We start from the raw sequence: 15,641 nt of genomic DNA, 5'->3' as shown, positions 1-15,641 counted from the left end.
GGGGGGGGGGGGGGCGGGGGGGGGGGGGGGGGGGGGGGGGGGGGTAGTTGCAGGTGCTGAGGGTGGGGGACAGGAAGGCTGCAGGGGGAAATAATTGGGGGGGGCAGAGGATAAGGGGTGCACCTGACTTCCCCCACCCCTCCCCCCGCTACTGCTTTTCCTGCTGTAGCCGTTGGGGAGGAGGGGTGCAGATTCAAGACAACCTCCCAATACTTAGGTTCTGTACTTGGAATATTATAACAAATTTATAAATTTGCCATGTATAAAATCTAATGATTGGAGGGAGTTGTCTTAAATTAGGGGTCATCTTAGATTTGAGTAAATACAGTATTTCAGTTTTAAACAAACCCACAGAGGTAACTCCTGGATCCCCAAATTTCTAGTTCTGGCTCTAATTAGCATCTTCTCATCTTGAAACTGCCACGTCTGCTTCATTTTAAGTGGCCGCATTTTGATCAAATCTCTTGCTACAGCTTGAGACAATGGGGCTAAATTGTGTTTCTTTAGCCCTCAAACTAAACAGAAAGCCAAGTTTCTCTGAGTTTTTGGCAATGGTCTCAGCAAAAACTGCTGCAACTTCAAAGGCAGCAGACGTAGATTGAAACCAGAGTGTATTCTTTTTGTCATCTGGCTTTCTACATAGAATATCTTAAATGCAGAGAGGTCTCTTCACCTCACAGAGGCAAGAGTATATATTAGGACTTGTTTTTGAAACAGGGGGCCAAACGGTATTTTATGACAAGAAACACATTTTAACATCTCGGTCTTGGATGGAACATGACTCTTACATTCTTCTGACCCATTTTGCTGTGCAAAAGTTAAAGAAAATCATAAAAGAGCCATTGGCATCACTGGGGCTCAAGACATTTACCTTGAACCTCCCAGCAAGATGACTAAGCTTAGTAGCCAAACCGTTCTGCCCTACCCTGCCCTGCCCCCAGCACTTTACAGGAATGTAACGAGGGTCACAAAGGGAAATGTGGATCCAGGCATGTCGACAGATTATGGAAAAATGCGCTTGCACTTCTCCCCTGGCTGAAGACTGGGTATTTTTTTGAAACTGGAGACCTTTCTTTTTTATTGTAGAAAACAACATTTTTCCATGATTCATGGAGGTGTCTTTATTAGTATGTCTCTTGAGAGCCTGGAAATATTAATGGGACCTATCTGGATACGTGTGCCCATGAAAGTGCTTGAATTAGAGATCCTAAGTTCATGGTTTCTTCAGGTTTAATTTAGTTTAACAAGTCTCGCCATGGTGGGATAAAGAAAATATAAAATATTGAAATAACATTCAGTTCTTTGTTACTGATCTAGTATTCCTGCAGTGTAAAGGGTTTTTTAAACCTTGCTGCGGTAACACTTGCGTGGGGAAAGTCCTGGTTTCCTAAATCAAGTTTGTCCGTATGGAATATGTTCAAAGAACAGACGGTTCGTTTAAGAACCGAAGTTACCCAGTATCTCTTGTTTTCTAAACCTATTGCTCAAACGAGCTATAGATCTAATGCAGTATATCCATCAACCTGTCTGGCAGGCCTAAGAAGCTGACGCTAAAAGGTTATAAACCGTATTGGTGCACCTTCAAAGATACCTCTATTTCCTGCTATAAAAGCAAAGAAGAATCCAATGGGACCCCAGCTCACCAAATGAACTTAAGAGGTAAGGAAACCTCTTTTGATAACTTTATCCAAAACAAGTCTGCTACTGTTGTTTTTTATTCTTTAGAAATCAGTAGTGTTGAATTTTATAGAAGAAAAACATGGGGCACAGAGAGAGAGAGAAATCTCGCTGAAGAAGTGAACTGTGTGGATCAGATGTACATTGGAAAACTTAGCCTAGTTTTCTACAGTGCAACTATTCAAAGCTCATTGTTAACGTCTGTAATTATCTGAACCATAGGTCTGACTTTACTGTAAAGCAAAAATAGGTTAAGAAGTATATGGTATATACACTTTGTAATTTTACCTTTTGTTATGAAAGCTATTTAAAAATGAAGTATATAGTCAGCCTTTAAAAACAAGTTAGGACCAGCGAATAGGGTTTGTGGGTTTGTGTATCAGTGCTTTCTCCAAACGCAACCTTCTATTCTCTCTGTGGGCTTCCAAATCTTAATCGGATGCAGTCTATAAAGCTTTCACGTTACGTTAAAAAATCCTAATGCTACTGTCCCTTATAGCCAGAAGTAACATATTCCTACTTGGAGAGTTACGAGGCAGCAGAAACTGTGGACATACTTCATTTTTTACCATGGAGGCAATAGCCGACAGGCTGCCAAATGATCTCACACTACAGTTACAGAGATGTGCAGCCTGGAATAGCCTAGAATACCTTTTTGGGAGCTTTTGCCATAGCTGCTTCTGACGGCATTTTAAAAGAATTCTGGAGACTTGACTTGAAGCTATGCCCACATGATCTTGGATGTTTCAAGAAATTGGAGTCCTCGTAACTCTAACGCTGAATATAAAAAAATTAAATGTTAAAGAGACTGGAATTTAGGGAAAGTAGCACCTTATCCCTAAAGACAGAAGTACCATGCCCCGTCAAAATAATGTCATAGGATGACTGGTTTAGATTACTGACACACAACCCAACACCCAAGGTAGTTTTTTCTTCCTCTTTTTTCTTCCATTGGTTTGGAAATGATTCACTGCTGAACCCAACATGTTAGAGTCTAGGGTCTAATTCAGGCAGTTGGCAAAGTCCAACAGTGTAGTCTCACACTATTTTCTGTTGCGTCACATCCATTCCAAGCTGGCAAATAGCTATGCCTTTCAGCCAAAGCCATCAATCTGTTCTCCATACTGTGTTTTGTGGTCATTGTCTAATATTCTGCCTCAGCTTTGGAAACAAAATGTAGCATATATTTTACTTCTGTGGTGTCTTAAAACCATCATATAACTGAAATATCATTCAATACCCTTAGATTAGAAATCTATTTTTTGAAGCCTGTGTGTATTTGTGCACACTTTAATCTCTGGTTTTTATTACAGGCTGTGAGGTTACCCCTGATGTAAACATCTCTGGTCAGAAGTTTAATATCAAACTTCTCATTCCAGTTGCGGAGGGTATGAATGAAATCTGGCTTCGCTGTGATAACGTAAGCGTTTTGCTGGGACTGCCTATGTATCTTGCCTTCTGCTTGCTTCCACTCATCCTCTACACTCAGTTTTCCTTTTATTAAAAAAAGCAAACCAAAGAAACAAAATGTACAAATGGAAATGCTCGGTGGCAGTCCTTGAAATGATGCATGTTTTCCTTAATTCCCTTGTCCTAAGCAACGTACACATTTTTGTATTCCGCCTGTTCTGATTCTTTCACTGAAAAATGCAATGAGCCTCTGTCCACGTGGGCAAGATGATGCTGATGACATGGACCTTCCCTTGAATTCCAGGAAAAGCAGTATGCGCACTGGATGGCAGCCTGCAGGCTAGCGTCCAAGGGCAAGACCATGGCAGACAGCTCCTATAACCTGGAAGTTCAGAATATCCTGTCATTTTTGAAGATGCAGCATTTGAACCCAGACCCACAGCTAATGCCAGAGCAGATCACAACGGACATTAATCCCGAATGCCTGGTGTCCCCTCGCTACCTTAAAAAGTACAAGAACAAACAGGTACTTGATTTTAATTGTTTTGTGGAAATCTTGCTTTTGACAATCCCGGCCCCCAGGTCTCTTAAAAAAAACAATTAGTGGTATGGCAAAATTCTCAGGGACACCTACATGGCTGGCAATTCACCCTAACTGTAGCAGATGGTGCTGCATTTTAACAGCAGTTACCCACCGTGTTTCTAAAAATCCTGTGTTGAAAATCTAATTTCTGGTTGTGATTGAAATTAAGAGACAAAAGCTTATCACATCAGTGATCTTAACTCTTCAGGCCACATTATCTAATAAAAGGTACTGAGTTTTTTCTCTGAGATGACGAGCAGTAGCAATCTACCAAGAGTTTGATCAGTGGGGGTCGGTGGTTTAAACACATTTTTAACTCCTTTTCACTGCATCGTGGTGTAAAGTGACAATGCCTGCGCGGTTCCAATAATTAAAAAAGGAAGAAATATGTACCTCTGAAAACAATCATTCGTTTTAAAAAATGGGGATTTTTACTCTTTGAATGCTTGTAGCTATTCATTGCATGGCAGAGTCAGACTGTTTACGATGGAAATAAACACACACTGTATTTTCTTGCATACAACATGCCCCAGAATAAAATCCACACCTTGTTTTTGAGAATAGAGCGGGGGGGGGGATTTTTTTTCCCAGAATTATGGCTTTATAGAGCAATGACACCACTAAAAGGTCTGCAAGAATGTGAAAGAGACCAAGGAGGAGAAGAGACAGACCAGGAGTAGCTACCAGGAAGCAAGATTGCCTAAAGAAAGGTTAGCTTGATTAGCGGAACGCCGAGACGCTTAAAAAAGAGAGACTATTGTTAGCTAACACCTGTGGACTAAAGAACAATGAACCATTAAATCCGTTGACTCCCTGCGCTGCCTGCCGAGATGCCACCACTGCTGCTGGGCAGTTGGTTTTGAAGCAGGAATCAAAGTTGGGTGCTTCTGTTGTGGGCAGAAAAGTACTGGTAATCTTCCCCACTTAAGACTTGCACCCCAAATTGGAGCAACTGATTTTTGAGAAAAGGGTGTGCACTATGTGAGAAAATGCAGTATGCGGGTTTTACAAGGAAACGTGGTATTTTGGTACCAAAAAAAGAAATAAAGATTGATTGCTGGCTTCTGAGTGAGTTTAACTGAGGTATGCCACTCAAATAGTCAGTGCACCTGAATATGAACTCTGCGGATCAGGAAGGAAGTTGCCATTCAGAAAAGTGGGGAACTGCAGCTTCTATTGGCACATAAGAGCTGTGGAAAGGGAATCCTGCGATTCTCCTGGATAAGCCTTTGTATATCCACACAGATGGGGGAAGTTGGCTCATATCATGAGTTCTCGTATATAAAGCGTTGTAGACATAAACATTGCAAAAAGAACATACCTGAAAAAATATTTTCTTAGTATGCATTTGCGTTGATTTAAGAACGAATAGGTGCAACATTGGAGATGAGTAGGGACATTTAAAAATTGTAGAAAAGTCGCAATTAGTCCACAATTTATGATGGAAACTATTGATCCCCTTTGAAAATTAGCTGTGGTGAAAAATAACCTGTTCACCAAGGTAGTAAGGAACCTCAGCAGTTTTTCTCCTTTTTATGTTGTTTGGTTTCTTCCTCCTTGCTGGAGGTTACGTAAGGTTGCACTGAGAGAGTTGATCCTACCCGATGATGGGATGTAGGAGATGGGCATGGAGGAAGTGCGGCCCCAAGGGAATCCGTGAAACCTAGACTGGCGAGAGAGGAGCCCCAGACTGCTGGATTATATTGATCTGGTGTAATTGCCAGGGGAGAAATTCTTACTAAGTGCAAATTTATCTGGAATATACATTTACAACATCATTAAAATGATATTTCAGGTTTTCACTAATGCCTTCAACCTCGGTATTAGACCAGCGCTAGATAGGTCAATATGGACGTGCACATCCTGCAGACTGCCTTAATTACTGTATCAGTTCCATGGACGGAGGAGCGGTTGATACAGAAATACAGACATTTGATTTAAAAACCAACCTCCAGCCTGTTCATGTTACTCTAACCTGACATTATGTTAGGACAGGTTTGGGAAACGGGAAGTCAGTAAACAAAGCCAACCTGCTCGGAGTCCTGGGGCTCCCAGAGCAACACATGAATTGTTCTTGTGGCATCGACTCTGCTCGGAGCAGAGAGTTTCTGCTGTTTTACTTGTAAGAGAAATTCAATCTAGCTTAAACAGAAGATCTCCATTACAGTTGCAGTCCCTAGAGCAGGGGTTTCTTCCATGAACAGGTTGCATTAAAATTGCTGTTTTCTTTATTTCTGCTTTGCTTGTTTGATGTTAGCATCATGGACGGCACTGCGTGCTTTTCATTACATTCCAGGAGAAAAGGTAGCATGCGGATATGAAAAGAAAATACTTAAGTGTAACAGAAGCTACTCTTGCTTTTTTTAACAGCAAAACAGCTTTGCACTCTTTATTAAACTGAGTACACTTGAGTGCTGCTCAAAGACCTTAAAATGAACGGTGAAAATGGAAATTTTCACTCTGGCTCTCTGGTTTGGCCACCTTTGAAATTCTGAAACATTTGTAAAGACTAAATAAATGTCTGAGACCACCCCATTTTGATGGATCTAGAGCAAGGGGTTGCTCTGTGCTTCTTTGTTCCCTTTTTCATGCTTGCATTCACTTTTTGCTGCTTTTTTTCTTCCTCAGGAAATGTGCATGTTATTGCTTGAACTTTGGTTTGCAGAGAATTTACACTTTTTCTTTGCTTTGTTGCCATATTTCTGATTGCTTTTTTTTCTTTCTGCCTCCTTTTTCTTTTCTTCGCATTGTCATCTTCAGCCAGGCTATATAAGAGACTTGGTAAGTGACAGCAAACCTAAAATTAAGATAAGTTTGATTTAAATAAAAATAGTTTAAGACTTTACTGCCCTGTGAGGACTACTAGAACAAAACGCATTGAGGAACATAGAAACCCTTAATTTTTTCATGCTGATCCCCAGAAAACTATGCTGCAAAAGGGTTAAGTAGAATCTTTTTTATGCTAAAAACTGGAATCCGTTCCCATCCTGCATGCTAATGTTGAATGTGTGTCCAAATAGTTGGACATGGCAGCTGTGGCTGGTATTTAAAAGGAAAAAGTCCAGAGGTACAAGGGTAAAATCAGCTCCATTTTATCCTTTATTAACCATGATAAAAATGGCAGCTGGTGTTTCTAATACTCCATTTGATGTCCAGTAATATAAGGGGCATGACTTGCAGTTCAGAAACAGTAGAACAGCTGTGTAACAGCATCAGTGACTTGTTAAACCTCCCAAAGATGCTCTGAACTCTCCCCTATTCATGCTGTTGCCAGTGGATCTAGTATCTTGATGCACACTTTTTTTTTGCTTGTTTGCAATATCGCAAATGTAGCACCGTTGCCTAAAGGCAGTGTGTCTGATTGCATTCAGATCACAGCCAGGATTCTGGAGGCCCATCAGAACGTAGCTCAGATGAGTCTAATCGAAGCAAAGATGAGATTTATCCAAGCTTGGCAATCTCTACCAGAATTTGGCATCACACACTTCATTGCAAGGTCAGTGGTTCCTATATATGGTAAGATAAAGTGTCATGCGTAAACAACTCGAGCTCTTTCCTGTATTTTTAGCTACCATGAGGCATTTGTAGTCGGGAATGATGTCGTTGTGTTGGACCGGTTTCTGTAAATGTTTGCGCATGCACAACTGAGTCCGCACCCTGAACGTTCACATGTAAAATCTGAAATTGCTCATGTCAGTGGAAGGATTTGAAGCTGTTCCCGCATTAACTGAACTTGGCTGTAGCTTTTGAGCAGTAAGTCATGTCAGTGCCGGAAAGAAAGTGAATATTGCATTGGTTCCAGCGTGTGTTTTAGCAGTCAGGTCAGCGAGTGACTTTAAAGCATTTTTGCACATGTTTAAAAATTCTCTTTCTAAATCCACGCGTGGTAGATTCCAAGGGGGCAAGAAAGAAGAGCTGATTGGGATTGCCTATAACAGACTGATAAGAATGGATGCAAGCACAGGAGATGCAATTAAAACATGGCGATTCAGCAACATGAAACAGTGGAACGTAAACTGGGAGATCAAAATGGTAAGAGGATGTTGTTCCCCACGTGTCCTTGGCCCAAACATACCTTGCAAGGCTTGGCTTGAATTAGAACGGCGGTGTGTCACTTTAGGAGAGAAGCGTACCTTTGGCTGGGCTGTTTCATGGAAACATGCTGCTTCATTTCTTAAGCTAAACAGTATAAGGCATCCATGTCGGGCTTTACTATAGTCTCCTGCATCCCTGGGCTAGAGGGTCGTGTTGATGGTATCATTTGCCTGGCTGTATCTCTTGCTAATCAGTTTGTGTTTTGCAGGGGAGGGGAAGAGTCCCATAAATAGTTGTAGTAAGGGCCTTATTCACCTCCACTGTAAAATGCCTGCTTCTGCATTAGTTATAGTAGCTGCTTCTGACTTCGACCAGAGTTGAACCCAGCCCTGGGAGGAAATCTTTTTCAGGCTATCACTACTTCCAATGGGAGACTTAGATACAGAGCCAGCATACATTGGTTGGAAATGGTCGTAATTTGGCAGAAAAACTTGCCCTCCTCCCGATTTCTATCCAGTCAGTGTCTCGGGAAATAATCTTTGCTGCAAAGGAGCCATATTCAGTCCTGAGGAATGAAGGAGATTGAAAGTGTTTGGGCCTGGAAAAATTGTTGCATCTTCAGCTCCAGACCTGGTTTTGTTCAGACAGTCCCGGAAGCATCTGCCCTAAGGGAGAAACAAAACAGCGTAGGGAGAGGCCAGTTCTGCAGCCAGCACGATTTGTTCCAGACCGGCTCGTCCTCCCTAACCTGTATGCCTTGCACTTCAGGTCACTGTCGAGTTCGCAGATGACGTACGGGTGTCCTTCATTTGCACCGAGGTGGATTGCAAGGTGGTTCACGAGTTCATTGGTGGCTACATTTTCTTGTCAACGCGGGCAAAAGACCAGAACGAAAGTTTAGATGAAGAGATGTTCTACAAACTTACCAGCGGTTGGGTGTGAGTTTGATGTACTGTTTACAGAGAGAAACCCCCATGGCCATATTAAATATTTAACTTTAAAAGCTGTTGTTTGAAATATGCTGCTTAATAAAGGAAGCCTGAAATGTATCTTTTTTATTTTTTTTAATTATGAACGTTTTTGCATTACCCAGAGCAGTTAATACGTGCACTAACGAGCACTTCTGTTAATCTGCTATAACGAGACAGTATGTGAGCTGTGTTGTGGCACGTGTCGGGATCAGATTTAACCGATGTAGCTAGCCAAATTCGGAAGAGAGCTCTAAGCCATCTACTAGAAAGCTGTCCAGGCCTTAAACGATATGAAGTCTATTTATCATGTTTAATGCATGTGGTTTTTACTTTTGTGCTTTTTCTGTAAATTTGACATGTTTTTGAAGTTGTTCTACCTTCGAGTAGAAAGTTGATGTTTAATTTCACACTACATGAATTGGCAGGTGCCTGATGCTATTTTGAAGATATTGTGTGTGGCCTTGAAGAATGTTCCTCTGTTAGTCTGTTGTAGCGTGATTTTTTTTGTTAACTTTCCTTTTGATAATCATTTATATTGTCTTTTTTTTATTTTTACACCGTATTGTATTACGACACTTTTAGTATTCACCAGCATAGTCACTGTCTGCCTATGATATGCAAACCTTTTCATTATGATATGAAGTAAAGGTCTATGAAGTATAGGTTTTGTGTAACTAATGTAAAAACACAAATTTTATAAAATTGTACAGTTTTTTTTTTTAACTAGTCTCACAAGCCAGCTAGAGTACTGCATAGATCTCGTGCATCAGCATTAATGCTATTAGGCTTCTAAAAGATAAGGGTAGGAGTTTAGGAACGGATAGTTGCAGTTCAGTACCTTTTTATCTAAGTTAAGTCCGACTTTTGTTAGAGCCAGGCCGCAGTGTCTTTAATAACCCTGCCTGGAGTCAGCGGCTCCTGCCTGTGCACCAGCACCAGCACCAGCGCCGAGGGAGCCTGACCCACCTCATGCCAAGGAATTACCAGTCTTGTGTCCCGGTAGCCTGTGGTGGAAAGACTACGTATAAATGCATTGTATTTTAAATAAAAGGAAATCTTTTATTTAATATTCCATTTCTGGTTCCAGTTCTTGTGCTCTGCACAGTAAAAGGGTTTACTGGCCCAGCCTGGTCCCTGGGGTTACACACGGTGTTGCTGCCAGGGGGTGTGGGAACTGTACCACCCTCTGGCACATCAGGAGATGCAGCTGGCAAGGGATATTTAAGGTGACAAGGGGGGGTCTACCAGTGTCCAACAAACTGGGGGCTGCTGCTGACCAGAGAAGGTGAGCTCCCATCTGAAAGTGCAGAGAAGACAGAGCTGTTCTTGCCTCCTTGGCTTCAGTCTTCTCAGACACCCTTCCCTCCCATCATCGCTGGAGGCGGATGTGTGAACGACTGAAATCCCCATGCATGACGCTCATAGGCGCAAGGAGGGTGTTGCTGGCTCGCAGCTCACCAGCAGGTATTCGGGGGACTGCTGGGACCTGCCGTGGTTCTCCCTTCCACTGCACTGCTGCAGCTTTGCTGACAGCTCATCCATTTTCAGCCAGACATTTGGACTCTCCTTGCAAATGCCAGGCGCTTCCTGCGCCTTCTGCCTCTCTCCCGATACACCACCCAAGTCGGGGCAAATGGCACCTCCTGCCCCCTCCATTAGCATTTTAGCTGGAGGGTGGCTGTGCTCAGTCTCTCCTGGAAGAAAGGACTAAGAATTAAAGTCTGTGTCTGAGGGAGGACAGATCAGGCAGGAGAGGCCCTGCCTTCCCCAGGTTTGAGGGAAGCTCCGCTCTCAGCCCAGGGGCACTTGCTGTGCATGAGGAACAGACTCCAGGTTTGGACTCCACCAACACCCGCAGCTCTCGCCAAGGGCACTTGCAAATTCTGGCCGGTCCTTTGGGGTTTCACGGCACACCAGGGCACACGCAGGGGTCCAGAGAAGTGACTCCCCAGTCCCCCATCGCACCCCCAGGCCCATCCACCTCTCAATAGACCTTAGCTGAGTACCTCGGAGAAGGGACAAGCTGGCCTTTCCCAACAGGATCCTGCACTGGAGCAGAGAAGCCCCAGGCCCTTTTCCTTCTCCGTCACCAGAGGCTCAATTGAAGCACTTCACTTGTGTGAGTGACGTCAGGGGCCAGCGCATGGCGCACATGGACTGGGTCGAGTCCCCTCTGGTATGTGCCAGGCGAGCTACCCACGCAGCACGACCAAGTAGAGGACGGGGAAGAGGAACTCAACATCTGTCCCACACGCTGCCCGCTCTCCTTCCACTCCTCCCTTAGCTCCCCTCTGCTCCGGCGCAGTCCGAACCGCTGCCTGCCTTGCTGACTGCTGGTATCTGGTCGTTTCCTCTTCCTCCCCATCGGCTGGATCTTGTCTTCTGTTAGATTGCGAGTCCTCCAGAGCGGGGACACTGCTGCGTGTACAGTAACGCAGTGGACTCCTTATCAGCCTCCTAGATAGCGCAGCAGTCCTGATAACGACGGCTGTCGGCATTTGCCGTCCCCGAGCAAAGGGAGAGCTGCTGGCTACGTGGCACGTCCGGAGGGCTCCCTCCCCTCTGCTTACAGGTGCCTGGAGGAGCGAGCGAGGCTCGGGCAGCACTTGTAGCAAAGCCTTTCTCAGTCCTGGCCCTGTTGGCAAGTATCTCGGCATGCCCTGCTGTCACTCAGTGCCTCGTGGGAGGCTCGTAGATCGCAGCGTGCTGACTCGGTCCTGAGAGCCAGCAGTGGTTTGCCGTCATCCTTTTGTTGGCAGGGCTGTGACCAGCCCGCACCCAACTAGGGAGGGCGAGAAGCAAGCCTTTTGCCTCAACATCAGTTTGTGGATTGTGATTCCCAGCAGCTCCTTCACCTGCGCCAGCTCTCTCTCTAGGAGCACACGCCTGTCTGGCTCAGCTGCCAAGCGGCGGCCCCCACACCGCTCCCCGAGCCGCACTGCGGGACCCACCGCTCCCATTACAAACTAGCTTTTGCACCCTCCTGTTAGCCTCCTCCTTTGCCTGGACACAAGGGTCTCTGGGACGGAGACTCGTTTCACGGTGCAGTGCATAGTGCCGTAGGGCAGGCCTGAGCCAGGGGAGCATGCATCTTGCAAGTGCAAAGTGCCGCCCTGGACGTGGCGCAGCCCTTCCCAAAGCGGGAGAGGAGAGGTCGAGCACTACATCCGCAGGTGCCCTGCTGCCTGCCCGCCTAGGCTGCCAGGCCTGCAGCCCCTGGCCCTTTCGGGCCTGGCTGTTCTCCGCTGGTGCCCAAGGCGAGTGCTGGTGTATTGGCCACGTTCTGCCGACAGCCCCAGGAAAAGCCGTTTTAGGAAGGCGTTTTGCTTCTCCCCTCCCGTAGCCACGCAGAGCCCTTCGCGCGGTGCCGCACTGCAGCAGGAGGTCGTGCTTTCGCATGGGGCTAGAGAAGGGGGGAGGGGGGCTGTTATTTTTTTGGCAAGGCATTTTCACGAGTCTGTAACGGCTCCACATTCGATGCTAATTCCATTTGAGAGAAGAAAGCATTGATCTACTTATGAGGCTGGCTTAAAATGTTTGGGGGCAAACATGCCATTTCATCCTCTCAGCTGATGTGTAATGAGATTCCAGCACAATTTTGCAGCGGTGGGGCAGTGGAAGGGAAAACAACATGTCCTGATAAGGCTTAATGCAGTCTCCAGAGCTGTATTTGCAGACTCCTCTTGCTATTTATGAAGCAAGCTTATTGGGAGAAGTGGGGCTGGCATCGATCCGGCACGATGCTCCAAGCTCTGTCGGCGAGAGGCTCCCAGGAGGATGCAGCAGCAGCATTGTGGGGTCTGCTTCCAGCGCTGCGTGCCAAGACTCGGGCAGAGCAGCCTGGGGCCGAGCCCACGCTGGAGCCAGCTGGACTCCAGAAGCTGGGTATCCCCTGCCGGCTGCCCTGAGGGCCTGGTCTGGCCGGTTCTCTGAGCACGTCTAATGGACCGGCCCCTGTGCAAAAGGAGGCGGGGGGTGTCCTTGTTCGACAGCAGCCTGGTGCTGCACATGTTCCAGAAGGAGGGGAGCTGGGCTTTGATTGCTGCGGGGTTCAAACCCGTATCACCCCCTCCCGGAGGGGCTCCATACAGGCCCCGCAGGCCCGGGCAATGCGGCATGCTTTAGCCCCAGGTGTACGCAACAGAGCTGTAGGGCCAGGAGCAAGCTGGGCCCCTCCATGCAGCCCTGCCTGAACTGCCTGGCACAGGGCACTGCTGCAGGGCTGCCCGCACCGTGGTGCCTTCGCAGAGCGGCGCGGTGAGTGTGTCGTGCTGGCCTGGCTGGAGGGCCTGGGAGTCCAGGACGACCCTCGTACCCTCCTTGCTCTGATTCCCATCTTAGCTCATGATCTGCTGCTGTGCCTGGAGGTTGGGTTGGTCTTTGGAGGAAGTAATTCCTCTCCGTACTTTGCGGAGGTCCCTCAGTCAGCACCGAGTCCAGGGCTTCCACGCATTGGAGCTGAGCCGCAGAAACTGGACCGGGCAGTAGACTGGGCCCTTTACAGCTAAGTCATTGCCCCCCAAGCCACTGCCACCTGCCCTGTAAGTTTGCAGCGCGGATACGGCCAGAGCACTGGGACACCTGGGCTCTTCCTCTGCTGCTGCGAGACCCAGGCCGGATGCTTTTCTTCCCAGAACGTCTGCTAAATTTGAGACTGAAGGAATTCAAAAACTACCTGCATTCGTGCCCGGCCCTGGCCCCTGAGCCCTGGCTGGTGCTTGTGGGGTTACAGTCCCACTTCCCCAGACGCTTGCCCTAATTCCTGCGCGACGCGCCCTCGCCTCGCACCCAGCCAGGGCTTTCCCTGCGCAATTCTAGCTCAACAGAGAGGTACGGTGGCTCCTCGTAGAGGTCTGATCACCCTGCTTGGCACCGTGTAGGAAGGGTGGAGACTGTCCAATGCACTGCAGACAGCCCCCCCACAAGTCTACTATAGCCCCCCAAGGGGCCTAGTTTATGGAGATGGGAGATTTTCCCCTAGCTTGCTCCTTTGGCCTGTGGGCTACAGGCAAGCAACACGCGGGGGCATCCGAACTGCAAGACCTCCGAGCTTGGGCCTGCACATAGGATGCCCGCCATGGATGTGGGAGTACCTGAAGCCCCAGGCTGGAGAGTCTGGGAGGAAAGATACTTGCTGGTGGCAGTGCCACATAGATTTCAATGCCTGAGCTCTGCTCAGTTGCTGGAATTGGGAACGGATTTGACTGATTTAGCCTGAGACCTGAAATTTAAATTACAAAAAAATGGGTAGCATAAGGACCCGCCTGCTGCTCCAGCTTCCACCACCTAACACCAAGGTGTCGCCTGCGCTGCGACACACTTGCATTCGCTTACCTGCTTTGGTCCCCCGCAGCACACAGGGCTCACCAGTTACAAATACGTCCGGCACCCGCAGCTCTCAGCTCAACAGGAATCGTTCGTCCTGTGGAGGAAAACACGTCCACGGCTGCTGCTAAAAGATCTGTCCTCACTCATTTCTTGTAGCAGCCACAGCTTGGGTCCATGCTGTCAGCTTAAATCCATCACGAACTGCGCAGCTCCGCCATAGCCGTCTCCCGTGCAGGGGGTCTGACTGCTTTGAGTTCCCTGTGGTTGTACAAATACCAAGGGAGCCTGACAGCACTGGTAGTAGTGCAGTAGTGCCCAAGGCCCTGCCGGGACTGGGCCCTGTTGCACTCGGAGCTGGCTGAATGCGGAGAGAGCCCCTGCCTTGAGATGCCCACATGCAAACTCAGGTGGAAGGACATGACTTGCCCAGGGTCGCTCAGTAAGTCAGTGGCAGAGCTGGGAATAGACCCCCCCACTGCTGCCATGCGTGCACAGCTGCTGCTAATACAGCTCCTCCCTTGTCCAGTCCCGCCGGACATCAACCCGGCCCTGTGCCTAGTGCCAGCTTGCCCCTAGCCGGCAGTTCCTGCCCTACGGTTCAGGCCGCTGACTTCCTTATCATGGATATGCCCAGGTGTAGCTGCAGCGCCTGCGCAGGCAGCCCTGCTGCCGGTCCCTTGTATGACTTAACCTGATTTTACAATGAAAAAGTTAAAGCCAAACCTAAAGTGATGCACCAGGCATGTCGTCACCCCGCGCCCTTCACAAGACCGCCAAGCGACTATAGGACCCCGGGCCGGGGGGAGCAAGCGCGGCTCCAGCTGGCACGTGGGTATGCGCGCGCTGCAGTGCTGGCCGTGCAGTCAGGGCTGTGAGGAGAGAGCGCGCAGCCGTAGGGAGTTGTAGCAGGGCTAAGCCGCAGTCCAGCTGGCGTTTCACCTGCCTGGCCACAGCCAGGGCCGTCAAGCAGGAGGCATCAATCAATGGCTCGGTTTTGGGCCTGCTGGAGGTTGCATCCTGCGCCCTGGGCGAGCGTCACAGCTGTTAGCAGGGCAGCCCTGTCCCCTCCCTCCCCTCCCCAGCTGCCAGATGGCAAAAATCAATAGCAAAAGGCAAGGAAAGAGTCGCTCATGTTCAGCGCCCTCCTCCCCCTCCCACCGAACGGCAGTGGCCAGCCCTCCGCAGCCTCGGCCTTTCTGCCAGCGGTGGGCGACGCGCCCGAGCGCAGTTCGAGTGTCTTCCCTGTTCGCTGGGGTCTCTGCAGCCGGAGCCCCGGGGGACCAGGCAGCCGCGCCGGAGCCTTTTCCGGCAATGCCTGGACCCCAGTTCCCGTAACGCCGGACAGACGGAAATGGGCAGCGCGGCCCCAGTTTGCAGCCGCGAGGACAATGACCCAGCGGAGCAGCTGCACGGGGGCGCGCGGCTTCGCTGGCCGTGGCAGGGGAGCCGGGGCTGTTGCTCGGAGGCGAGCAGCCGTTTGGCCATAAGCATTCGGGTGGATTAGGCCCATCGCACACGTGCGGCCTGCCGGCTTGCTGCGTTTTCACAATCGACCTGTCAAGAGGGGAAGGAAGCGGGGGGATCTCGTGCTCCTGCCGTTGGACCCTTTGCTGTACAAACGTAGGCGCGACCCGTGC

At 48.3% G+C, this 15,641-nt stretch overlaps 1 protein-coding gene and 1 long non-coding RNA gene across 7 annotated transcripts in view; one reads left to right on the top strand and one right to left on the bottom strand.

The window, feature by feature from the left end:
* The window catches only part of FERMT2 (fermitin family member 2), an 83,985-nt gene extending 74,916 nt beyond the window's left edge, over positions 1–9,069 (top strand). For 4 of the 6 annotated variants that reach the window (XM_025205628.1, XM_025205627.1, XM_025205625.1 and 1 more), the window contains 7 exons: positions 1,535–1,659; positions 2,991–3,097; positions 3,392–3,613; positions 6,431–6,451; positions 7,042–7,166; positions 7,561–7,702; positions 8,474–9,069. In XM_025205628.1, coding sequence (XP_025061413.1) covers positions 1,535–1,659; positions 2,991–3,097; positions 3,392–3,613; positions 6,431–6,451; positions 7,042–7,166; positions 7,561–7,702; positions 8,474–8,647 — 916 coding nt within the window. In that variant the 3' untranslated portion in view covers positions 8,648–9,069. The remainder of the gene's footprint in view (positions 1–1,534; positions 1,660–2,990; positions 3,098–3,391; positions 3,614–6,430; positions 6,452–7,041; positions 7,167–7,560; positions 7,703–8,473) is intronic. The other 2 variants (XM_025205626.1, XM_025205624.1) reach the window with 1 other exon arrangement.
* Positions 9,070–9,386: 317 nt separating this feature from the next.
* LOC112550477 lies at positions 9,387–11,416 on the bottom strand. Its single transcript, XR_003094353.1, has 2 exons — positions 10,683–11,416; positions 9,387–10,370 (listed from the first exon to the last, which is right to left on the bottom strand). It is a non-coding gene; the product is annotated as an uncharacterized LOC112550477 (long non-coding RNA).
* Positions 11,417–15,641: the final 4,225 nt, after the last annotated feature.

The sequence above is a fragment of the Alligator sinensis genome, unplaced genomic scaffold (assembly GCF_000455745.1).
Source record: "Alligator sinensis unplaced genomic scaffold, ASM45574v1 scaffold358_1, whole genome shotgun sequence".
NCBI classification, from domain to species: Eukaryota; Metazoa; Chordata; order Crocodylia; family Alligatoridae; genus Alligator; species Alligator sinensis.
Note: the sequence above shows the minus strand (reverse complement) of the source record. Positions and strands in the feature narration are given on the sequence as shown.